At 40.9% G+C, this 21,714-nt stretch overlaps 1 protein-coding gene across 1 annotated transcript in view; it reads right to left on the bottom strand.

The window, feature by feature from the left end:
- The window catches only part of LOC122813606 (calcium-activated chloride channel regulator 1-like), a gene marked incomplete at its 3' end in the record, with an annotated part of 1,902,671 nt that overhangs the window by 787,336 nt on the left and 1,093,621 nt on the right, over positions 1-21,714 (bottom strand). Inside the window, 1 exon segment of the mRNA XM_044086018.1 lies at positions 21,179-21,338. Within this exon segment, the coding sequence (XP_043941953.1) occupies positions 21,179-21,338 (160 nt within the window).

The following is a 21,714-nucleotide window of genomic DNA, read 5'->3' as shown; positions in this document are numbered from 1 at the left end:
AAAACTCCTTTGAAAAACCCTGGAACTTAAACCAAAAAAAAAGTAAAGGGCCAAGGAAAAACCAAGGGGAAAGGAAAATTTTTTTTCCCCTTTTTTTTCTTTTCCTCAATGTTCCATCCCACGGAACAGAACTCTAAATGGCAGAAACAGTAACAGGAATAAAAGAAACCCTCTGAATACAAACTGAAACAGGAACAAAGTATTTTTTCTTTAAAAGCAAAATACAGAAATAGACTAAAAGTCAATTATACAGCTTACAGAAGAATTTGCTACAAAGACAGTCAAATAGTAACAAACAAGGATTCCAAGTGCAATATTAAGTTAAATGCAGTAAAAACAGCTTCAATGTAACAGAAAGGCAGGCAGGCGAAATACAGTCGCTAGGTATTCAGATGTGGAAAGCAACAAAAATTATACTTAGTATCAAGAAAAGTCGCTTATTCAGCTCTCTGCAGCCTGGATTACTCTGCTAGCCCACGTGGAGTCTGTGCTGAGTAGGTACAAGCTGAAAAACGCGCCTTTACCGCGTTTTATACCAGGGGGCTGGAAAAAGCTAGAAACTGGCCCAAAACGACCAATAAACTACTAGTTACTGGCTGAAACCTCACAAAACTGGACAAAAGGCAGCTCAATGCTTCCCACTCCCACTGGTAAGCAAGGTAACCTCCTCTCCCCCAAATAAGGCAAGGAAACAGTACACAGGAACTACAACCAAAGCCCAGGAATCAGCAACTCTGAAACTTGACTAAACTAGTAAAGCAGGAAAAACAAGAGATATTTTTTGATCTTTTTTTTTTTCTTTTTTTTTTCACAAAACAGGCAGAAACAGGTACAGCAAACACTTATAAATGCTATGAATCAGCTACTACAGCTTACACAGAAGAACTTGCTACAAATACAGTCAAATAGTAACAAACAAGGATTCCAAGTGCAATATTAAGTTAAATGCAATAAAAACAGCTTCAATGTAACAGAAAGGCAGGCGAAATACAGTCGCTAGGTATTCAGATGTGGAAAGCAACAAAAATTATACTTAGTATCAAGAAAAGTCGCTTATTCAGCTCTCTGCAGCCTGGATTACTCTGCTGGCCCACGTGGAGTCTCTGCTGAGTAGGTACAAGCTGAAAAATGCGCGTTTACCGCATTTTATACCAGGGGGCTGGAAAAAGCTAGAAACTGGCCCAAAACGACCAATAAACTACTAGTTACTGGCTGAAACCTCACAAAACTGGACAAAAGGCAGCTCAATGCTTCCCACTCCCACTGGTAAGCAAGGTAACCTCCTCTCCCCCAAATAAGGCAAGGAAACAGTACACAGGAACTACAACCAAAGCCCAGGAATCAGCAACTCTGAAACTGGACTAAACTAGTAAAGCAGGAAAAACAAGAGATATTTTTTTTTCTTTTTTTTCTTTTTTTTTTTTTTTTTTTCACAAAACAGGCAGAAACAGATAGAGCAAACACTTATAAATGCTATGAATCAGCTACTACAGCTTACACAGAAGAATTTGCTACAAATACAGTCAAATAGTAACAAACAAGGATTCCAAGTGCAATATTAAGTTAAATGCAGTAAAAACAGCTTCAATGTAATAGAAAGGCAGGCGAAATACAGTCGCTAGGTATTCAGATGTAGAAAGCAACAAAAATTATACTTAGTATCAAGAAAAGTCGCTTAATCAGCTCTCTGCAGCCTGGATTACTCTGCTGGCCCACGTGGAGTCTGTGCTGAGTAGGTACAAGCTGAAAAATGCGCGTTTACCGCGTTTTATACCAGGGGGCTGGAAAAAGCTAGAAACTGGCCCAAAACGACCAATAAACTACTAGTTACTGGCTGAAACCTCACAAAACTGGACAAAAGGCAGCTCAATGCTTCCCACTCCCACTGGTAAGCAAGGTAACCTCCTCTCCCCCAAATAAGGCAAGGAAACAGTACACAGGAACTACAACCAAAGCCCAGGAATCAGCAACTCTGAAACTGGACTAAACTAGTAAAGCAGGAAAAACAAGAGATATTTTTTCTTTTTTTTTTTTTTCACAAAACAGGCAGAAACAGGTACAGCGAACACTTATAAATGCTATGAATCAGCTACTACAGCTTACACAGAAGAATTTACTACAAATACAGTCAAATCGTAACAAACAAGGATTCCAAGTGCAATATTAAGTTAAATGCAGTAAAAACAGCTTCAATGTAACAGAAAGGCAGGCGAAATACAGTCGCTAGGTATTCAGATGTGGAAAGCAACAAAAATTATACTTAGTATCAAGAAAAGTCGCTTATTCAGCTCTCTGCAGCCTGGATTACTCTGCTGGCCCACGTGGAGTCTGTGCTGAGTAGGTACAAGCTGAAAAACGCGCCTTTACCGCGTTTTATACCAGGGGGCTGGAAAAAGCTAGAAACTGGCCCAAAACGACCAATAAACTACTAGTTACTGGCTGAAACCTCACAAAACTGGACAAAAGGCAGCTCAATGCTTCCCACTCCCACTGGTAAGCAAGGTAACCTCTTCTCCCCCAAATAAGGCAAGGAAACAGTACACAGGAACTACAATCAAAGCCCAGGAATCAGCAACTCTGAAACTGGACTAAACTAGTAAAGCAGGAAAAACAAGAGATATTTTTTTCTTTTTTTTTTCTTTTTTTTTCACAAAACAGGCAGAAACAGGTACAGCAAACACTTATAAATGCTATGAATCAGCTACTACAGCTTACACAGAAGAATTTGCTACAAATACAGTCAAATAGTAACAAACAAGGATTCCAAGTGCAATATTAAGTTAAATGCAGTAAAAACAGCTTCAATGTAACAGAAAGGCAGGCGAAATACAGTCGCTAGGTATTCAGATGTGGAAAGCAACAAAAAATATACTTAGTATCAAGAAAAGTCACTTATTCAGCTCTCTGCAGCCTGGATTACTCTGCTGGCCCACGTGGAGTCTCTGCTGAGTAGGTACAAGCTGAAAAACGCTATCATGCTTTTATACCAGGGGCTGGAAAAGCTAGAAACTGGCCCAAAACGACCAATAAACTACTAGTTACTGGCTGAAACCTCACAAAACTGGACAAAAGGCAGCTCAATGCTTCCCACTCCCACTGGTAAGCAAGGTAACCTCCTCTCCCCCAAATAAGGCAAGGAAACAGTACACAGGAACTACAACCAAAGCCCAGGAATCAGCAACTCTGAAACTGGACTAAACTAGTAAAGCAGGAAAAACAAGAGATATTTTTTTTTTTTTTTTTTTTCACAAAACAGGCAGAAACAGGTACAGCAAACACTTATAAATGCTATGAATCAGCTACTACAGCTTACACAGACGAATTTGCTACAAATACAGTCAAATAGTAACAAACAAGGATTCCAAGTGCAATATTAAGTTAAATGCAGTAAAAACAGCTTCAATGTAACAGAAAGGCAGGCGAAATACAGTCGCTAGGTATTCAGATGTGGAAAGCAACAAAATTATACTTAGTATCAAGAAAAGTCGCTTATTCAGCTCTCTGCAGCCTGGATTACTCTGCTGGCCCACGTGGAGTCTGTGCTGAGTAGGTACAAGCTGAAAAACGCGCGTTTACTGCGTTTTATACCAGGGGGCTGGAAAAAGCTAGAAACTGGCCCAAAACGACCAATAAACTACTAGTTACTGGCTGAAACCTCACAAAACTGGACAAAGGCAGCTCAATGCTTCCCACTCCCACTGGTAAGCAAGGTAACCTCCTCTCCCCCAAATAAGGCAAGGAAACAGTACACAGGAACTACAACCAAAGCCCAGGAATCAGCAACTCTGAAACTGGAATAAACTAGTAAAGCAGGAAAAACAAGAGATATTTTTTCTTTTTTTTCTTTTTTTTTCACAAAACAGGCAGAAACAGGTACAGCAAACACTTATAAATGCTATGAATCAGCTACTACAGCTTACACAGAAGAATTTGCTACAAATACAGTCAAATAGTAACAAACAAGGATTCCAAGTGCAATATTAAGTTAAATGCAGTAAAAACAGCTTCAATGTAACATGTAACAGAAAGGCAGGCGAAATACAGTCGCTAGGTATTCAGATGTGGAAAGCAACAAAAATTATACTTAGTATCAAGAAATGTCGCTTATTCAGCTCTCTGCAGCCTGGATTACTCTGCTGGCCCACGTGGAGTCTGTGCTGAGTAGGTACAAGCTGAAAAACGCGCGTTTACCGCGTTTTATACCAGGGGGCTGGAAAAAGCTAGAAACTGGCCCAAAACGACCAATAAACTACTAGTTACTGGCTGAAACCTCACAAAACTGGACAAAAGGCAGCTCAATGCTTCCCACTCCCACTGGTAAGCAAGGTAACCTCCTCTCCCCCAAATAAGGCAAGGAAACAGTACACAGGAACTACAACCAAAGCCCAGGAATCAGCAACTCTGAAACTGGACTAAACTAGTAAAGCAGGAAAAACAAGAGATATTTTTTTCTTTTTTTTTTTTTTTCTTTTTTTTTCACAAAACAGGCAGAAACAGGTACAGCAAGCACTTATAAATACTATGAATCAGCTACTACAGCTTACACAGAAGAATTTGCTACAAATACAGTCAAATAGTAACAAACAAGGATTCCAAGTGCAATATTAAGTTAAATGCAGTAAAAACAGCTTCAATGTAACAGAAAGGCAGGCGAAATACAGTCGCTAGGTATTCAGATGTGGAAAGCAACAAAAATTATACTTAGTTTCAAGAAAAGTCGCTTATTCAGCTCTCTGCAGCCTGGATTACTCTGCTGGCCCACGTGGAGTCTCTGCTGAGTAGGTACAAGCTGAAAAACGCGCGTTACTGCTTTTATACCAGGGGGCTGGAAAAGCTAGAAACTGGCCCAAAACGACCAATAAACTACTAGTTACTGGCTGAAACCTCACAAAACTGGACAAAAGGCAGCTCAATGCTTCCCACTCCCACTGGTAAGCAAGGTAACTTCCTCTCCCCCAAATAAGGCAAGAAAACAGTACACAGGAACTACAACCAAAGCCCAGGAATCAGCAACTCTGAAACTGGACTAAACTAGTAAAGCAGGAAAAACAAGAGATATTTTTTTCTTTTTTTTTTCTTTTTTTTTTTCACAAAACAGGCAGAAACAGGTACAGCAAACACTTATAAATGCTATGAATCAGCTACTACAGCTTACACAGAAGAATTTGCTACAAATACAGTCAAATAGTAACAAACAAGGATTCCAAGTGCAATATTAAGTTAAATGCAGTAAAAACAGCTTCAATGTAACAGAAAGGCAGGCGAAATACAGTCGCTAGGTATTCAGATGTGGAAAGCAACAAAATTTATACTTAGTATCAAGAAAAGTCGCTTATTCAGCTCTCTTCAGCCTGGATTACTCTGCTGGCCCACGTGGAGTCTGTGCTGAGTAGGTACAAGCTGAAAATGAGCTGCCATCGCGTTTTATACCAGGGGGCTGGAAAAAGCTAGAAACTGGCCCAAAACGGCCAATAAACTACTAGTTACTGGCTGAAACCTCACAAAACTGGACAAAAGGCAGCTCAATGCTTCCCACTCCCACTGGTAAGCAAGGTAACCTCCTCTCCCCCAAATAAGGCAAGGAAACAGTACACAGGAACTACAACCAAAGCCCAGGAATCAGCAACTCTGAAACTGGACTAAACTAGTAAAGCAGGAAAAACAAGAGATATTTTTTTTTTTTTTTTTCACAAAACAGGCAGAAACAGGTACAGCGAACACTTATAAATGCTATGAATCAGCTACTACAGCTTACACAGAAGAATTTGCTACAAATACAGTCAAATAGTAACAAACAAGGATTCCAAGTGCAATATTAAGTTAAATGCAGTAAAAACAGCTTCAATGTAACAGAAAGGCAGGCGAAATACAATCACTAGGTATTCAGATGTGGAAAGCAACAAAATTATACTTAGTATCAAGAAAAGTCGCTTATTCAGCTCTCTGCAGCCTGGATTACTCTGCTGGCCCACGTGGAGTCTGTGCTGAGTAGGTACAAGCTGAAAACGCGTTTACCGCTTTTATACCAGGGGCTGGAAAAGCTAGAAACTGGCCCAAAACGACCAATAAACTACTAGTTACTGGCTGAAACCTCACAAAACTGGACAAAAGGCAGCTCAATGCTTCCCACTCCCACTGGTAAGCAAGGTAACTTCCTCTCCCCAAATAAGGCAAGGAAACAGTACACAGGAACTACAACCAAAGCCCAGGAATCAGCAACTCTGAAACTGGACTAAACTAGTAAAGCAGGAAAAACAAGAGATATTTTTTTCTTTTTTTTTTCACAAAACAGGCAGAAACAGGTACAGCAAACACTTATAAATGCTATGAATCAGCTACTACAGCTTACACAGAAGAATTTGCTACAAATACAGTCAAATAGTAACAAACAAGGATTCCAAGTGCAATATTAAGTTAAATGCAATAAAAACAGCTTCAATGTAACAGAAAGGCAGGCGAAATACAGTCGCTAGGTATTCAGATGTGGAAAGCAACAAAAATTATACTTAGTATCAAGAAAAGTCACTTATTCAGCTCTCTGCAGCCTGGATTACTCTGCTGGCCCATGTGGAGTCTGTGCTGAGTAGGTACAAGCTGAAAACGCTGCTACGCTGCTTTTATACCAGGGGGCTGGAAAAAGCTAGAAACTGGCCCAAAACGACCAATAAACTACTAGTTACTGGCTGAAACCTCACAAAACTGGACAAAAGGCAGCTCAATGCTTCCCACTCCCACTGGTAAGCAAGGTAACTTCCTCTCCCCCAAATAAGGCAAGGAAACAGTACACAGGAACTACAACCAAAGCCCAGGAATCAGCAACTCTGAAACTGGACTAAACTAGTAAAGCAGGAAAAACAAGAGATATTTTTTTTCTTTTTTTTTCTTTTTTTTTTCACAAAACAGGCAGAAACAGGTACAGCAAACACTTATAAATGCTATGAATCAGCTACTACAGCTTACACAGAAGAATTTGCTACAAATACAGTCAAATAGTAACAAACAAGGATTCCAAGTGCAATATTAAGTTAAATGCAGTAAAAACAGCTTCAATGTAACAGAAAGGCAGGCGAAATACAGTCGCTAGGTATTCAGATGTGGAAAGCAACAAAATTATATCAGATCAAGAAAAGTCGCTTATTCAGCTCTCTGCAGCCTGGATTACTCTGCTGGCCCACGTGGAGTCTGTGCTAAGTAGGTACAAGCTGAAAATGCGCTTACGCGTTTTATACCAGGGGCTGGAAAAGCTAGAAACTGGCCCAAAACGACCAATAAACTACTAGATACTGGCTGAATCCTCACAAAACTGGACAAAGGCAGCTCAATGCTTCCCACTCCCACTGGTAAGCAAGGTAACCTCCTCTCCCCCAAATAAGGCAAGGAAACAGTACACAGGAACTACAACCAAAGCCCAGGAATCAGCAACTCTGAAACTGGACTAAACTAGTAAAGCAGGAAAAACAAGAGATATTTTTTTCTTTTTTTTTTTTTTTTCACAAAACAGGCAGAAACAGGTACAGCAAACACTTATAAATGCTATGAATCAGCTACTACAGCTTACACAGAAGAATTTGCTACAAATACAGTCAAATAGTAACAAACAAGGATTCCAAGTGCAATATTAAGTTAAATGCAGTAAAAACAGCTTCAATGTAACATGTAACAGAAAGGCAGGTGAAATACAGTCGCTAGGTATTCAGATGTCGAAAGCAACCCTCTCTCCCTATTATAACCATATATATATCTCATCCAGAACCCCTACTTACCCTGCCACAACTTACTCTCCTGTAATCTATGCTCCACTGATTGGCTCTTGATCTTCTCCTGCTCTCCCACGCTCTATTCCTTGCTTCTGTTTCCTGCCTTTACCTGTGGATCTGGTTGATCCTCTTCTCACTAAGCTACATTGCTCACTTCCCTTTTCCCTCTCTCCCTCGCTTTTCCCACCTCTGTCTAGCTTTACATACATACTGTGTACGCTATTGCTATCCTTTACCACCTAGCCCTACTTTAGCTTCCCTCCATACTCCCTTGCCTACCCGATTCCTTGTGTATCTCAACCTCTCACTCTGCAAGACTTTAGTCCTTCCGGCCTGTTCTGGCTAGCTTGCATCCCTGCTCCCCCCACCCTCCCTCTACATCCGCCCAAGAGGTGATATAACCCCTCCCTCCCCTCAGGGCGCCATCTTTGAATCCCACTCGTCCTCTGCTGCTCCGTGCACCTGGCAAGGAGTACGTTCCTACAGTAAGCTGTCTTGATGTGTACTTTGTAGAGCTATTATCGGGTATTATCCCCTTGCAATTGTGCTAACAGGACTACCACTGCTATGCCTTGTCAGCTTTCTTCACTTAAATATTATCGACTGCTATTGTAATCGAATCTGCTATCTAAACTGTTGTTTGCAGTATTTGCTTGTTAGTCTGTACAGATGGGTTCAATGCATAATTAATGTAACCGTACTGGTGAAGCTTACCTTGTAATATTTTGTGGTATATAAACCTTTCCACATTGTGACCGGTTTCTCTTGGGTCTAGGGAGTCGCTACTGAACATAGTGCGACATTAATGTAAAAGTACTGGTTAAACTAACTTTTTAGTATCTTGTGTTTCTGTTAGCCTTATCTGCATTTTTGTTCAGGCAGTCGCTACTGAATATAGTGCGACATTGCTGTGTCTAGGCAGTCACTACTGAATATAGAGCAACATTGCTGTTACTGTACTGGTGAAGCTTAAAGTTTCAGTATTGTTGTGTTTCTGTAAACCTTACCTACACTTGGACCTGGTTTCTCTTATATTTAGGCAGTCGCTACTGAATATAGTGCGACATTGCCCTCCATTTTCCTGCTATGTCTGTGTTAGACTGAACTGTATACTTTTTCCTGTACTCCTGAAAGATTGCTTTTTATACATGTCTATGCATGGACGGTTAATGTTTACTGGATGGATCGACTGTTCTATCCATTTTAGTATTGCTATACGCTTTGTTAAAATGTGCTGCATTTACTGATTAATGCTTGTGTAACACGCTAGTCTCCACATGTATTGTGTTACCTTCACATGCACCTAGCTGGTCGCTATTGTAGGGTGTACTAGTCTTACAACATTATCTTGCCTTTTGTAGCAATACCTTTTTGATCATTGAGTCTTTCATATACTGTACTGCTTATAGAGCATGCTGACTATGTCGGAGCCTACTGTTTGCATTCCATAGTTCAGATGACATTGCTCCTTTTTCACATTGTTTGATGGTAGAGCCTAGCTGTAGACTCGTCTGGGTATTGGTCCATTGTTTTTTTCATATCTGCATTACCCTTTATGATAGAATTTACTGCTATTTGGGTATTTGAGTTCTCTCTGCATTTATATTGTTAGGATCTACTGTTATTTGTGTAATTTGAGTTCTCTCTGCATTTTCTTACTTGTATTGTGTTTATGCCTATTTGCCTTACCTGTTAACTACAACTACTAGGACATAAGGTGTGTCACTTTTATACAGTTACTAACTCTCTCTCACCTTCTCTTCCGTCTCCAGTTGTATTCCCTGCATTTCCCCTTGGGACCTCGCCTGGGTGGACATACACACCTACCAAAGTCACCAAATTCAATACTTTATTTGCACAGGCAGTACTTCTGCTCTGCTGCCTCGACCCCTTTGGAAGTTGGAACAGGAGTCTCCCAGAGGAACTTAAGACGTATGTGTACCTGCTGATACTTACATCTCTTTTGCTTGTTATCTATATAAGCTATCTCCCTGCCAGGGCAGCCAGCAGCCTAAACCCCTCTTAATTCACCCTCTCTTTCCTCACTCACACCCAACTCCCTGTGTTACACTAGATCATCCTTATTTCACTCCTTATTTTAGCCCATAGACTTCCCTAGTGGGTCTAGTGCATTTCTGCGTTTGGCCACTAGAGGGCGGCCCCTGCCCACTGATATTTGCCTTGCTTTTTTAATTCTTGCTTTTTCTCAGCTTTTACTCTCCCTTCTTACTTTCCTATTCCTTATAACCCTCTCTCCCTATTATAACCATATATATATCTCATCCAGAACCCCTACTTACCCTGCCACAACTTACTCTCCTGTAATCTATGCTCCACTGATTGGCTCTTGATCTTCTCCTGCTCTCCCACGCTCTATTCCTTGTTCTGTTTCCTGCCTTTACCTGTGGATCTGGTTGATCCTCTTCTCACTAAGCTACATTGCTCACTTCCCTTTTCCCTCTCTCCCTCGCTTTTCCCACCTCTGTCTAGCTTTACATACATACTGTGTACGCTATTGCTATCCTTTACCACCTAGCCCTACTTTAGCTTCCCTCCATACTCCCTTGCCTACCCTATTCCTTGTGTATCTATACCTCTCACTCTGCAAGACTTTAGTCCTTCCGGCCTGTTCTGGCTAGCTTGCATCCCTGCTGCCCCCCCCTCCCTCTACATCCGCCCACGAGGTGATATAACCCCTCCCTCCCCTCAGGGCGCCATCTTTGAATCCCACTCGTCCTCTGCTGCGTGCACCTGGCAAGGAGTACGTTCCTACAGTAAGCTGTCTTGATGTGTACTTTGTAGAGCTATTATCGGGTATTATCCCCTTGCAATTGTGCTAACAGGACTACCACTGCTATGCCTTGTCAGCTTTCTTCACTTAAATATTATCGACTGCTATTGTAATCGAATCTGCTATCTAAACTGTTGTTTGCAGTATTTGCTTGTTAGTCTGTACAGATGGGTTCAATGCATAATTAATGTAACTGTACTGGTGAAGCTTACCTTGTAATATTTTGTGTTATATAAACCTTTCCACATTGTGACCTGTTTCTCTTGGGTCTAGGGAGTCGGTACTGAACATAGTGCGACATTAATGTAAAAGTACTGGTTAAACTAACTTTTTAGTATCTTGTGTTTCTGTTAGCCTTATCTGCATTTTTGTTCAGGCAGTCGCTACTGAATATAGTGCGACATTGCTGTGTCTAGGCAGTCGCTACTGAATATAGAGCGACATTGCTGTTACTGTACTGGTGAAGCTTAAAGTTTCAGTATTGTTGTGTTTGTGTAAACCTTACCTACACTTGGACCTGGTTTCTCTTGTATTTAGGCAGTCGCTACTGAATATAGTGCGACATTGCCCTCCATTTTCCTGCTATGTCTGTGTTAGACTGAACTGTATACTTTTTCCTGTACTCCTGAAAGATTGCTTTTTATACATGTCTATGCATGGACGGTTAATGTTTACTGGATGGATCGACTGTTCTAGCCGGTTTAGTATTGCCATACGCTTTGTTAAAATGTGCTGCATTAACTGATTAATGCTTGTGTAACACGCTAGTCTCTACGTGTATTGTGTTACCTTCACATGCGCCTAGCTGGTCGCTATTTTAGGGTGTACTAGTCTTACAACATTATCTTGCCTTTTGTAGCAATACCTTTTTGATAATTGAGTCTTTCATATACTGTACTGCTTATAGAGCATGCTGACTATGTCGGAGCCTACTGTTTGCATTCTATAGTTCAGACGACATTGCTCCTTTTTCACATTTTTTGATGGTAGAGCCTAGCTGTAGACTCGTCTGAGTATTGGTCCATTGTTTTTTTCATATCTGCATTACCCTTTATGATAGAATTTACTGCTATTTGGGTATTTGAGTTCTCATAGGTTCATAGGTTCATACTAGGCTATCTGCCCGAGGGCATTTACAAGCCTAGCCCATCGTTTTGTGGCTTACGCCACCCCTTTAGTATGGGGAACTATACCCATTATTTTGCTGTGCCTCTGTCGAGCAGTGACACTGAGGTAATCCCTGGGGTATATCTGCGATCTCCCATCCATTGGTCAAGATTTCTCTTGAACAAGGCCAGCGAGGTGCTCTGCCTCACATGTACCGGGATTTTGTTCCACAGCATAGGGAGTCTTTGGGTGATGAATCTATCCCTCCAGCACGTCCTATTAATAGCCGTGTCGAGGTTTAAGTCTCCCGCCCTTGTGGCTCTGATGGATCTAGATTTTTTGAGGTGAAGCATATTCATCAAATCTGGGTTTGACATGGCCTTGTATGTTAGGCAAAGGTCACCTCTGAGCAAGCTGTGCGACTGAATAGAGCTGGAGTTCTTTCAGTCTGGCAGCATAGGACAGATTTTTGAGACCCTTTATCCTTTTGGTGAGGAACTTTTGTGGCCTCTCCAGCTGCTGCAAGTGCCGGGTCAGATACATTCCAAATGGGGCATTGTACTCAATCATTGGTCTGATGAGTGATGAGTAAAGGGAGACTATGACCTCCTTGATCTAGATGAGAATCCCTTCATGATAAGGTGGGCAATGTAGAAGGTCTTCCTAACTACTTTAGCTACATGGGTGTCGAATGACAGACTACTATCAACCTGGGTCCCCAGGTCCCTGATAACTTCTTCTGTGCTCAGTGGATTGCCACCTATTTGGTAGCTAGGGGTAACCTTGTTTTTCCCGAAGGGTATGACTATGCATTTTTTGGCATTTAACTTTAGGCCATGGCTCTGGCACCAGTTATCCATTTCTGTGAGACCCTTCTGAAGGATATCTGTGTCAGATGTGTTTTCTACTATGGCGCCCAGTTTGCAGTCATCTGCAAACTTTGTCAGCCATAACCCTCCTGTGTTTGCTTGTACTTCGGAAAAGTAGATGCCAAACAAGAGTGGGCCTCTCTGTATTTATATTGTTAGGATCTACTGTTATTTGTGTAATTTGAGTTCTCTCTGCATTTTCTTACTTGTATTGTGTTTATGCCTATTTGCCTTACCTGTTAACTACAACTACTAGGACATAAGGTGTGTCACTTTTATACAGTTACTAACTCTCTCTCACCTTCTCTTCCATCTCCAGTTGTATTCCCTGCATTTCCCCTTGGGACCTCGCCTGGGTGGACATACACACCTACCAAAGTCACCAAATTCAATACTTTATTTGCACAGGCAGTACTTCTGCTCTGCTGCCTCGACCCCCTTTGGAAGTTGGAACAGGAGTCTCACAGAGGAACTGAAGACGTATGTGTACCTGCTGATACTTACATCTCTAATCTTTTGCTTGTTATCTATATAAGCTATCTCCCTGCCAGGGCAGCCAGCAGCCTAAACCCCTCTTAATTCACCCTCTCTTTCCTCACTCACACCCAACTCCCTGTGTTACACTAGATCTTCCTTATTTCACTCCTTATTTTAGCCCATAGACTTCCCTAGTGGGTCTAGTGCATTTCTGCATTTGACCACTAGAGGGCGACCCCTCCCCACTGATATTTGCCTTGCTTTTTTAATTCTTGCTTTTTCTAAGCTTTTACTCTCCCTTCTTACTATCCTATTCCTTATAACCCTCTCTCCCTATTATAACCATATATATATCTCATCCAGAACCCCTACTTACCCTGCCACAACTTACTCTCCTGTAATCTATGCTCCACTGATTGGCTCTTGATCTTCTCCTGCTCTCCCACGCTCTATTCCTTGTTCTGTTTCCTGCCTTTACCTGTGGATCTGGTTGATCCTCTTCTGACTAAGCTACATTGCTCACTTCCCTTTTCCCTCTCTCCCTCGCTTTTCCCACCTCTGTCTAGCTTTACATACATACTGTGTACGCTATTGCTATCCTTTACCACCTAGCCCTACTTTAGCTTCCCGCCATACTCCCTTGCCTACCCTATTCCTTGTGTATCTATACCTCTCACTCCGCAAGACTTTAGTCCTTCCGGCCTGTTCCGGCTAGCTTGCATCCCTGCTCCCCCCACCCTCCCTCTACATCCGCCCAAGAGGTGATATAACCCCTCCCTCCCCTCAGGGCGCCATCTTTGAATCCCACTCGTCCTCTGCTGCTGCGTGCACCTGGCAAGGAGTACGTTCCTGCAGTAAGTTGTCTTGATGTGTACTTTGTAGAGCTATTATCGGGTATTATCCCCTTGCAACTGTGCTAACAGGACTACCACTGCTATGCCTTGTCAGCTTTCTTCACTTAAATATTATCGACTGCTATTGTAATCGAATCTGCTGTCTAAACTGTTGTTTGCAGTATTTGCTTGTTAGTCTGTACAGATGGGTTCAATGCATAATTAATGTAAATGTACTGGTGAAGCTTACCTTGTAATATTTTGTGGTATATAAACCTTTTCACATTGTGACCGGTTTCTCTTGGGTCTAGGGAGTCGCTACTGAACATAGTGCGACATTAATGTAAAAGTGCTGGTTAAATTAACTTTTTAGTATCTTGTGTTTCTGTTAGTCTTATCTGCATTTTTGTTCAGGCAGTCGCTACTGAATATAGTGCGACATTGCTGTGTCTAGGCAGTCGCTACTGAATATAGAGCGACATTGCGGTTACTGTACTGGTGAAGCTTAAAGTTTCAGTATTGTTGTGTTTCTGTAAACCTTACCTACACTTGGACCTGGTTTCTCTTGTATTTAGGCAGTCGCTACTGAATAAAGTGTGACATTGCCCTCCATTTTCCTGCTATATCTGTGTTAGACTGAACTGTATACTTTTTCCTGTACTCCTGAAAGATTGCTTTTTATACATGTCTATGCATGGATGGTTAATGTTTACTGGATGGATCGACTGTTCTAGCCATTTTAGTATTGCTTTATGCTTTGTTAAAATGTGCTGCATTTACTGAATAATGCTTGTGTAACACGCTAGTCTCCACTTGTATTGTGTTACCTTCACATGCGCCTAACTGGTCGCTATTGTAGGGTGTACTAGTCTTACAACATTATCTTGCCTTTTGTAGCAATACCTTTTTGATAATTGAGTCTTTCATATACTGTACTGCTTATAGAGCATGCTGACTATGTCGGAGCCTACTGTTTGCATTCCATAGTTCAGACGACATTGCTCCTTTTTCACATTGTTTGATGGTAGAGCCTAGCTGTAGACTCGTCTGAGTATTGGTCCATTGTTTTTTTCATATCTGCATTACCCTTTATGATAGAATTTACTGCTATTTGGGTATTTGAGTTCTCTCTGCATTTATATTGTTAGGATCTACTGTTATTTGTGTAATTTGAGTTCTCTCTGCATTTTCTTACTTGTATTGTGTTTATGCCTATTTGCCTTACCTGTTAACTACAACTACTAGGACATAAGGTGTGTCACTTTTATACAGTTACTAACTCTCTCTCACCTTCTCTTCCGTCTCCAGTTGTATTCCCTGCATTTCCCCTTGGGACCTCGCCTGGGTGGACATACACACCTACCAAAGTCACCAATTTCAATACTTTATTTGCACAGGCAGTACTTCTGCTCTGCTGCCTCGACCCCCTTTGGAAGTTGGAACAGGAGTCTCCCAGAGCAACTGAAGACGTATGTGTACCTGCTGATACTTACATCTCTAATCTTTTGTTTGTTATCTATATAAGCTATCTCCCTGCCAGGGCAGCCATCAGCCTAAACCCCTCTTAATTCACCCTCTCTTTCCTCACTCACACCCAACTCCCTGTGTTACACTAGATCTTCCTTATTTCACTCCTTATTTTATCCCATAGACTTCACTAGTGGGTCTAGTGCATTTCTGCGTTTGGCCACTAGAGGGCGGCCCCTCCCCACTGATATTTGCCTTGCTTTTTTAATTCTTGCTTTTTCTCACCTTTTACTCTCCCTTCTTACTTTCCTATTCCTTATAACCCTCTCTCCCTATTATAACCATATATATATATATATCTCATCCAGAACCCCTACTTACCCTGCCACAACTTACTCTCCTGTAATCTATGCTCCACTGATTGGCTCTTGATCTTCTCCTGGTTTCTTCCCGCTCCGTTCGCCCTTCGGGCTCACTCCGCTCCCCTACCCTGCCCCCAAATCCCATCCGCCCCTAGCACCTCTAGCTATTTCCCTCTTGTAACCACACCCACTGCCTCTCCACTAATCAACCTCCAACACCCTAGACACACCCTATTCTCACCAATTACCTTTAACCACACCCTCCTCTTCTCTACACTATCAACCCTAACTCCAAACTCTCACTCTGATAATTGATCCTCTTCCCTCTATCAACACCTACTCCAGCAACCACACCCCTTCACCCTACCTACTCATTACTCCACACTATTCTTCAAACTTCCACCATTGTAATCTTGTATAACACTCCTTATAAACTTATACTGAATAATTTACTACATAACACTACCAAGCAACCTTAATCAACATGCTCTTCAAACCTTCATCCATCTCAATTTTACTTCTTCTACTTCTCAAACTTTCGTATCTTCACTACCTCACCCAACCCTGTACCTCCTACCATACACAATGCTATCACATAACTAACCATCTTAACTCCCCTCTCACTCATTCACACTCATCTATTTCTCCTCATCTATACCCTATAAATCATCTCCTATCCTTCTAATACAAACTACTCAGCTCTCAAAAACTCTCCACTCCCATAGCAAATATGAACTCCTTTACTATCACAATAAAACCCAATCCTTTTATCAAACTGCTAAATTACCTCACTAATCCAATCGCTCATCTGATCACCACTCTCTTATCAGGTGATATCCATCCCAACCCAGGCCCCTCCACCTCCACACACAAGCCTATATTATTCACTTCTTTAAACTCCCAAAGCATAGTCAACAAAGTCACAACCCTCCATGCCTGGCTCATGCACAATAAACCTGACATCCTATCTTTCTCAGAAACATGGCTAAAACCTTCTATAAAAGACTCTGAAATAGTTCCAGCTAACTACTCTATCTTCAGAAAAGACAGGACCCACAAAAAATTAGACGGAGTAGCTCTCCTATTTTCATCTGCCTTACTAATTACTCCTTATAACAAACCTGTTCCACAATTTAACAACGCCGAATTACTTCTAACTCTCCTACAAGTTAATAAGCATAAGCACATATGTCTAGCATCCCTCTACATTCCCCCAGGAGATAATATCTCCACACTTGAAGATATCCTCTCCTGGCTCTCTAACAACATCAACAATGAAACCATAATCCTAGGAGATGTAAATATTAATTGGGCCTCCATCCAGTCACCAACTACCCCCCTTAACATCAACCTATATAACTTTTCCCAACTAATCAACACTATTACACACCCATCTAAAAACAGCTCTTGTGGCAGTATTCTAGATTGGATTCTAGTGTCACACCCCCACTATTTCTCAGACAGTGGTACTCTTTCCGATCCTTTAAGCGATCACATGCCCACTTTCACCTACCGACTCCCCAGTACCTTATACCGCACCCACAATTATATTACTACCCGTAACCACAAAAACTTCAACCCAACAACCTTTTTAATTTCTCTAAAAGCAGTTAACTGGAACAACCTAAGAACACTATCCTTAGAAGACGCAGTTGCTCACTTTAACTCAATATTCCTAGAAATATTAGACGCCCAAGCCCCTCTGAGGACAAAGAGAATAAAAGCTAATTCTGTCCCCTGGCTTACCAAAAACACACTGTCAACCATGCGCCTTAGAGATAAAGCCTGGAGACTACATCAGAAAAACAAGACCCCTGAACATCATATTGAGTACAAAACTCTTTGAAATAAAGTAAAAAAGTCTATCATCTCTGATAAACAAAAATACTTCTTTACACTCCAAAACAATAATAAAACAAATCCTCAAAAAATTTGGAAAGGAATTTCTACCCTCCTTAATCCCAGTAAACCACATACCCCTACCCCAGACCCAAATGCCCCAGATTTAGACATAGCTACTCAATTCAACTCCTTTTTCATTGAATCTATTAGCAAACTAACTTCCTCATTCTTCAGCCCCACCACACCACCTAAAATACCCCCACCCTCTCCTACTAACATTCCACCCTACTCTACCACTCCTTCCTCACTCCCATCCACTCACTGTCTATCCTCCACCTCTCTTCCTACCCCAAGTTCAACCTCTTCCTTACCATCCTCTACTTCTCTCTCTCCCCACTCAGTTTTATTTTCACTAAAACCTATACCCACTTCTACGATAAAAAAACTCCTTCAGAAATTGAAGCCATGTACTAATGCACCTGATAATATTCCCTCTCACTTTCTTAGTATAGCTGCTGAAGCAATTGCCTATCCTTTAAGCATACTAATCAACCGTTCCATCCATGAATGTACAGTGCCCCAACTCTGGAAACAAGCTTTCATCATTCCTCTGCACAAAGGTGGTAATAACTGTAACGTCAACAATTTCCGACCCATTGCTATCCTGTCCCCCATTTCTAAACTCCTAGAAAAGTGTATCCAACTTCAACTCTTACCTCATCTCTTAGATAACAACCTTCTAACCCCCACTCAACACGGTTTTAGGCCCAATCATAGCACTATGACAGCCCTCCTCTCCTATCTTGAGATTGTCAATAAAGCACATGACTCTGGCCAAATTGTCTCCACCCTTTTACTTGACCTCTCTAAGGCCTTCGACACTATCTCACACAGCCTGCTCTTAACTAAACTTTCAAAACTGAATCTCTCCCCCTCCTCCGTGAACTAGTTCTCCAGATATTTATCAAATAGATTCCAAGCTGTAAAATGGAATAAGGCCACTTCCTCTTTTCTTAGTACCCCCACCGGAGTTCCTCAAGGCTCCATTCTCGGTCCCCTTCTTTTCAATATATTTATGAATGATTTCCACAAAGCCATTCCATTCTCTAGCATAACCCAATATGCAGATGATTCTACCATTATCTGCTCTGCCACATCTCCCTCTATGCTCCAAAAGCTTACTCAAGAAGCTTTCTCAATTACTGAACATTGGATGAAAATAAACCACCTGGCTCTTAATGCCTCCAAAACTAAACTAATGGTATTTACCCCTTCAAAAAATACTCCCTTCAATTTCAATACATTCTCAATTACTAGTGAAAATAATTCATCCCTGGAACTGGTGTCTGAAACCAAGTTACTTGGTGTCCAAATTGACAACCAGCTTAATTTCAACTCACATCTACAACTAAATATCAAAAAAACCCATCAAAAAATAGGCATGCTCTATCGCCAGAATCAGTACCTTACAAGTACCTCTAAAATCACTCTCTCTTCTTCCTTTCTTATCCCCTCCCTTCTCTATGGAGCCCCTCTGCTAACCAATCTTCAGTCCTCTCTAAAAAAACAACTTTCCTCTTGCTATAACAAAATCGCTAAGATCGCAAACGGTCATAGGTCCTCCACTCACCACTGTTCCTCTCTCCAAAAACTAAATTGGCTTGAACTTCCTAATCAACTCAACTATACTCAGCTAACCTTAGCTCACAAGCTCATTCTCAACCCATCTCTCTGTCCCTCCCTGTCTTCTGCCTTCAAAATGCACCTACCAGATAGAGTTTTAAGGTCAAATAATCAAAACCTACTAGAAGTACATAAACCAAATTGTCCCCCAGGTAAAAACTTACTATCATTTAACCTTGCCCGTCTCTGGAACTCACTCCCACCATCCATTCGCAGCACTCCCAATCACTACATGTTCAAAAAATCTCTACATATGTATCTAAGGTCCCAATGGGAATGCTCTTGCTCCCATCCCTCATAAATATATGGTATTTACATCTTATTTTCCACTCATGTTACCTGACTGTACCTTATAAAGTGTATGCTCCTTACAAAATAACTACTCTGTATGTGTATAGTAACATCACCTTCACTAGATTGTACTGTTTGAATATGTCCTGAATTTTGAATTTAATGTGTGTTTTTTTTTACAATTTTATTTTATTATCATTCTATTGTGTGTACCTAGTTTGTTTGTTTCCTGGAGCTTTTCTCCCCAGGACTCCATTGAAAATGGGTTCTTTTGGCCCAATGGACCATCCTGGTAAACCAACTGCAAATAAATAAATAAAATCTAAAACTATTTAAATATTTAAATAAGTGCAAAGTAACACTACCTGCCACAATATAATTACAGGAAGAGCACTGAGCTTGCAGGTCAATGCAGATCATATGTTACCACTTTGTGGACTCACATTGAAGCATATACAGGATCTTGAGGCTAGAGCACAATTTTTGATAGCTTGGATCCAACAAGTGCCCCAAAGACCCATCAGTCAGATCAGATGGGTGGGATGAATAGGATCATTACATTAAAATCAAATACAAAAAATATTACAAAGCATGATATTTGTACCACTGTTACAATGCAGGGTCACAGGTTGTCATGCTATGCAGCCTTACCATGTGTTTCTGTATCCAATTACACAGTGCTTATAGCACTGCTGTATGGTGGAATGCACTGGCTGTAATGCTATATGCCCTAACTTTATCTCTCTGTTCCGTTCCAATACTTCAGTAGTTATGCTGTTACTAAGCTGCAAGACACACAGGCAGCTGTTACATGCACCCTGCCTTACAACTGAGGTTGTACCAGTCTTCATGACACAGTGCACAAGGCATGGATTAAATATATATATATATATATATATATATATATATATATATATGGTTCCCCTTCAGAAGTTCAAATGGCTGAAATCTTGAAATGCATATGCCCGAAGCCATATGCCCGAATTTCAGAAGCTCGACCTCCTGAAAGGGAAAGAAATAAAAAAACAATAAAACACAAAACAATGTTTCTGCAGGGGGGCAAGCCCCCCTTGCACCCCCCCACCCCCGCTACTTATTCATTCCAACTCTGAGATCGCCCTACAGCGCAGAAAGGGAAATCTCCCGTTCTGTGCTGTATACCGATCCCCATTCAGAAGGTCGAGCTTCTGAAATTTCGTGCATATGGTCTCGACCATATGCATTTCGAGATTTCAGCCGTTTGACTTTCTGAAGGGGAGCCATATATATATATATATATATATATATATATATATATATATATATATATTTTTTTTTTTTTTTTTAAATAAACAGTATATCATGTGTTTTGCTCTGCAGCCCCCGTAGTCCCACACTGTATACTTCAGAGTGCTTAACACTTTTTATAAGCCATAAACCTGCCATCCTCATGAATGAAATGCCAATCACAATACAGCTGATATGAAATAAAGATGTCATCTAAGAATCTGGCCACTCAACCTTTTCTTTATCTAAAAAAAGAGCTTGCTTTTCATATCCCGAATACTTCAAATCCATGTGGCTATTGCAGAAATTTAACATAAAAAATGATAGTTTTCAGCAACTCTTCCCTAAATATAATAATTAGCACAAGGTGTCCATAATGCCATTGTCGTAAAAATGTATAAATATACTCCATGTAGGACTTCATAATACTTACAAAAGGTAATCCTTGTAGATACATTACAGATGATGTTGCAGTTTGTATTTTGTCTGGGAGAAACACGCACTCTTCATCTGGCATCCCTGTGGCTACATTTAACTTACATGCAAAAGAGGTTCCTTTGGATACCTGTACTCCTTTAATGTTGGTTGGACACCTAAAATGCAATTAGATCAGTCATTAATAAACAATGCAATGGATCATGTGCAGTTTAAGACAGATGGTTCATTAAGAAATTTTAGAGAACTTATTATCAAGTTGTTCAAAACATGCATTAAGGGATCAAGCCAGAAACATTCATAGCTGTTAATAATGTCATTATACGCAAGCTGCACTGCTCTGCACATAATGCGTTCCTGTACTTCTGAATGCTAACTATCATTTCTACTCATAAAGAGAAATCTTTATGAGGGGGTAGAGAGTATGTTGCTGTACTGGATTTGAGGGAAATCCATTTTTACTGTGGGCATCTCATTGAGAGACTCTTAGCTTAGTTTTAATGCCCTAAGCTATCTTTACTAAAATATCTAAAT

The sequence above is a fragment of the Protopterus annectens genome, chromosome 10.part0, assembly GCF_019279795.1.
Source record: "Protopterus annectens isolate FY-2018-M chromosome 10.part0, PAN1.0, whole genome shotgun sequence".
NCBI lineage: Eukaryota > Metazoa > Chordata > Ceratodontiformes > Protopteridae > Protopterus > Protopterus annectens.
The sequence above is the reverse complement of the archived record's forward strand: the minus strand, read 5'-3'. Positions and strand labels throughout refer to the sequence as shown.